This window comes from Halyomorpha halys, unplaced genomic scaffold (genome assembly GCF_000696795.3).
Source record: "Halyomorpha halys isolate HHAL.00 unplaced genomic scaffold, Hhal_1.1 Scaffold18.1, whole genome shotgun sequence".
Lineage (NCBI taxonomy): Eukaryota > Metazoa > Arthropoda > Insecta > Hemiptera > Pentatomidae > Halyomorpha > Halyomorpha halys.
The window spans coordinates 1869433-1873088 of record NW_027114407.1 but is presented as its reverse complement, the minus strand read 5'-3'; the positions used below and the strand labels follow the sequence as shown (position 1 = coordinate 1873088).

The 3656-nt window shown below is 31.6% G+C and overlaps 1 protein-coding gene across 1 annotated transcript in view; it reads right to left on the bottom strand.

The window, feature by feature from the left end:
- The window catches only part of LOC106680933 (3'-5' RNA helicase YTHDC2), a gene marked incomplete in the record, with an annotated part of 25862 nt that overhangs the window by 10317 nt on the left and 11889 nt on the right, over positions 1-3656 (bottom strand). The window contains 4 exon segments of the mRNA XM_067051590.1: positions 264-378; positions 525-682; positions 913-1032; positions 1278-1466. Of these exon segments, the coding sequence (XP_066907691.1) occupies positions 264-378; positions 525-682; positions 913-1032; positions 1278-1466 (582 nt within the window).

The following is a 3656-nucleotide window of genomic DNA, read 5'->3' as shown; positions in this document are numbered from 1 at the left end:
ATTTTTGTATTTCCCTTTTAATAAAGTGTGTTAATAAACATATACAATAAGCACCAAGTGCTTCTAAACATATTAAAATCAAATATTTGAAATTTTAAGGAAAAAAATTCCTTTTACCTCGTGACAAGGGAGTATCAAGTTATTAAGTAAATAAAAAAAAAGTCCAGTTTTGGAATGCAGCCCCTCAATTTGAGGTTTAAGTTAAAATATTAGCTTATTATATTTTTTAAACTAAAATAATTATCAAAAAGAAACAAACTAACTTGAAAAACTCTAAGTAGGACCATATGATCACTCAAACTTCCAGCTGCGAACCTCGCTCGCTCTGCATGAACTTCTTTTTTCTTGCCAGCAGCCATTGGGAGTACAAAGACATCTCTAAATAGAAATTAGCATCATTTACAACTGTTTTATATTTAAAATTGATACTTTTTATTCTACATTAGAAATATATCTGATAAAAGATAATACTGTGGCAGAATTTCAAATTTAATTATGATAAAAAATATAATGGCAACAATTACCTATATGAAAGACAGCACACAATTGTTAGTACTGGATCAAGGCATTTGAGGACGGAAGCGTAAATCAACATCTTTCCATATCTGGGCTCTATCGGGAAGTCAAGGAGGTGATGCCCGAGGTCGGTCAGGTCTTCCCATGTGTCAAGGGCATCAATAGTCTATTAAAAAAAAAAATAACTTATAACAAGCATAAATATTTAATATGATATGTTTTCCATTGACCTGTGAATGAGGTCAGGAGGATGTGGTTAATGGAGAATACAGTGTGTGATGAGTTTGATTTCAGTTGTAAAAATGCATTATAATCTATATTTGAAGCTTGGAAAAGTTTTATAAAATTGACTTTGATCAAAATAAAAGATGAATATAAGAATTAGACAATACATACCTTTAAGAGAGACACAGCAGACCTACTAGCCATGCTGGACGGTGGGTCTAGGGCTCTAGACAAGAAGTCTACGATGGAAGTATTAGGAGGAGCAAGCTGCTTTGCATATAAACATAATTCCTGAAACAAGTAAAATAATTTTAAAACTGATAACATTTAAAATGTAGAAGTTTGGATATCTGAGCTGTCCAATGCAGTAGCAACCTATCTTACCACAGACCAGCTTGGATGTGTGCAGTGCCTACAATAGGAGGGTACAGTACCTTTTTTTTGTTCAGTAATGCTGTTTTCGATTAGAAGGATTTCATTCAGTTAGTCTTATTTTCCTTACTTATCTAAATATATTTAATAAATCAGTCAATTACCTGCAGTGGAACTCTTAGGATCTCGGGTGTTGCATGCTGTTGTAGAGCCTCATAGCGCAGGCTGGAATAGAGACGGTAGCAGATTCCAGGACCCGTCCTACCGGCTCTTCCCTTCCTCTGGATAGCGCACGACTTGCTAACCCATACAGTGCAAAGCTGGCTAACTCCTGTCAGAGCATTATAAGACTTCTAACCTCAACAAAATAGCACAAGAACATGTAAAGTATTACAGATTTAGCTATCTATTGCTAGGTTACAACTATTATTAGAATGCTTAACATTGTCCTTGTAAAGAAATTTATGCTTAAGTTAGTTTTCAAATATTTAAATCCCAAATGATAAGTAAATGAAAAATACACGAGAAGAATTATTTTAGTCACAAAAAATTTGAATGGAGAAAACTTAAGTTTAATTTTTCAGTTACAATTACATAATAAAATTTCACAACTTGGTTAAGAAATATTTCTTTTCAACTCCTAGCACATAAATTGCCATTTTCCACAAAAATTAACTGGCTAATTTGTTTGGTGGAAAAATAATTTTTCTTCGGCAAAAGGTAATTACTTAGACATAAAATAAAATTACTGGAAACAATTTCACCATTTGATATTAATTCTCATTCCCCACCAGATATTACGGCAATATGAATGTTCATAAAAAATGGATTAAAATCATTCTTCCCATGGACTCCTCAAATGTCAAAACGACAATCAAGATAAGAAAAATCTTCATTAATTTATTTTTACATTGAGGATAAGGGAAGGCCTGAGTAATTGAAAAACACAGCTAACTATTGTAAAGTGCATTATAATAATATATCTGGTGCGCTCACAAACATGACTCTCTTTACCTCCTTAGATACCAAAAAGGTAAAGAGAGTCAAATACAAAATTGGTTTGCTGAACCTTCACTAATATTGGTCTCATTGAAATATTGGTAATGCCAGGGGAAGGAAGGCCAGCAAATAAGCTCTGTTAGTATTTTTCACTGAGATTAAGATGTTTGTTTATTTAAGTTTAGCTTTGAGTACAATTTAATTATCTTTCATATGAGCAACTTAAGAAATTTACGAAAAGTTAAATGGCTGTAAGTAGAAGACTTTGGTCAAGTTTCAATAGTCATTTATTGTCATTAGAGCCTTTTTGGTACAACAGTCTATACATAAAAGTATTTTCAGTATTGTGCATAGAGTGCCTGATTTCATAAACAGGCATCTGAGTTCGAAAACCTATCAAAATAATCAGGTGCAGCAAGTGCGTCACACAATTATTTCTTGTACCCTAAATACATTCCCAAATTTGGGGTAGATTGCGGGCCTTGGGTTGAAGTTATCACTACTTTTGTGATTTTTGAAAAAAATCAAAAACAAATCTAATAAAAATTGTATTTTATAATTTCTTGAGATGGGAATAGTGAATATAAATATTGTTCTTACCAAAAATATAACAGTTTAACAAAAGATAACAAAGCTGTAATACAATTCTTGGCTTTTCCAGTTCGAATTGGATGTCTCCATTTCTACTTTTCCCTCTGCACTCCTTTAGTTATTTATGAAATTCTTAAATATTTTATATTTGTTATTGCAAACAATGATAACAGTATATTTTTTCAAATAAACAAAATTAAAGGTACTTGAGAAGATTTTTGATAGCTGATATTAAAGAAAATTTAATTATTTGACACACCGAGTTTATCAAAATTATCAGAGCTATTTTTTAAAACAATGAGAAAAATTAGTTCTATGGCACTTCCGGTCGATCAATTTTTAGGGGAAAAATAACTGTCACATCCCTGACACATACCCACGTTAAATATGTAGTTTCAGTTTCTCAAAACTTTTCTTTTTTGAGCTAGGCTCTTCACACACACTTCAGACCATTTTGCAAGACTAGGTTATTTTGACTCAGCGGACCTCTTTATTTTGGTGCTGTACAATTTTAATAATAGCTCACTACAAAGAGGATGAAATGCCGAACATTTCCTTCACTTGCAATATGCAGGTCCCATTTTTAATTTTTAAGATATTTTAATTCAATCGTTCAAAAGCTCATAATCATTTCATTTCTGGCACTATTTTTTCCACTTTTTGTCTCTCTAACTCGGTGTAGCATCAAGATAAAATTTTGAATTATAGCTCATTACAAAGAGAATGAATTATATAACATTCCCCTCTCTTACAGTATATAGTAATGATTTTTAGTTTTTGAGATATTTTAATCTAAATGTAAAACACATCAATCATTATCCCCTACCATTGCTGTTTTATCTCGAGCATTCCCTTGTGTCAGGAAATTAATTTACTTACATATAATTTTTTTTTCTTGTGTTATAGAACATCAGTAAAGAAGTTTTACTTCAAACAATTAATTATAAGAAGAT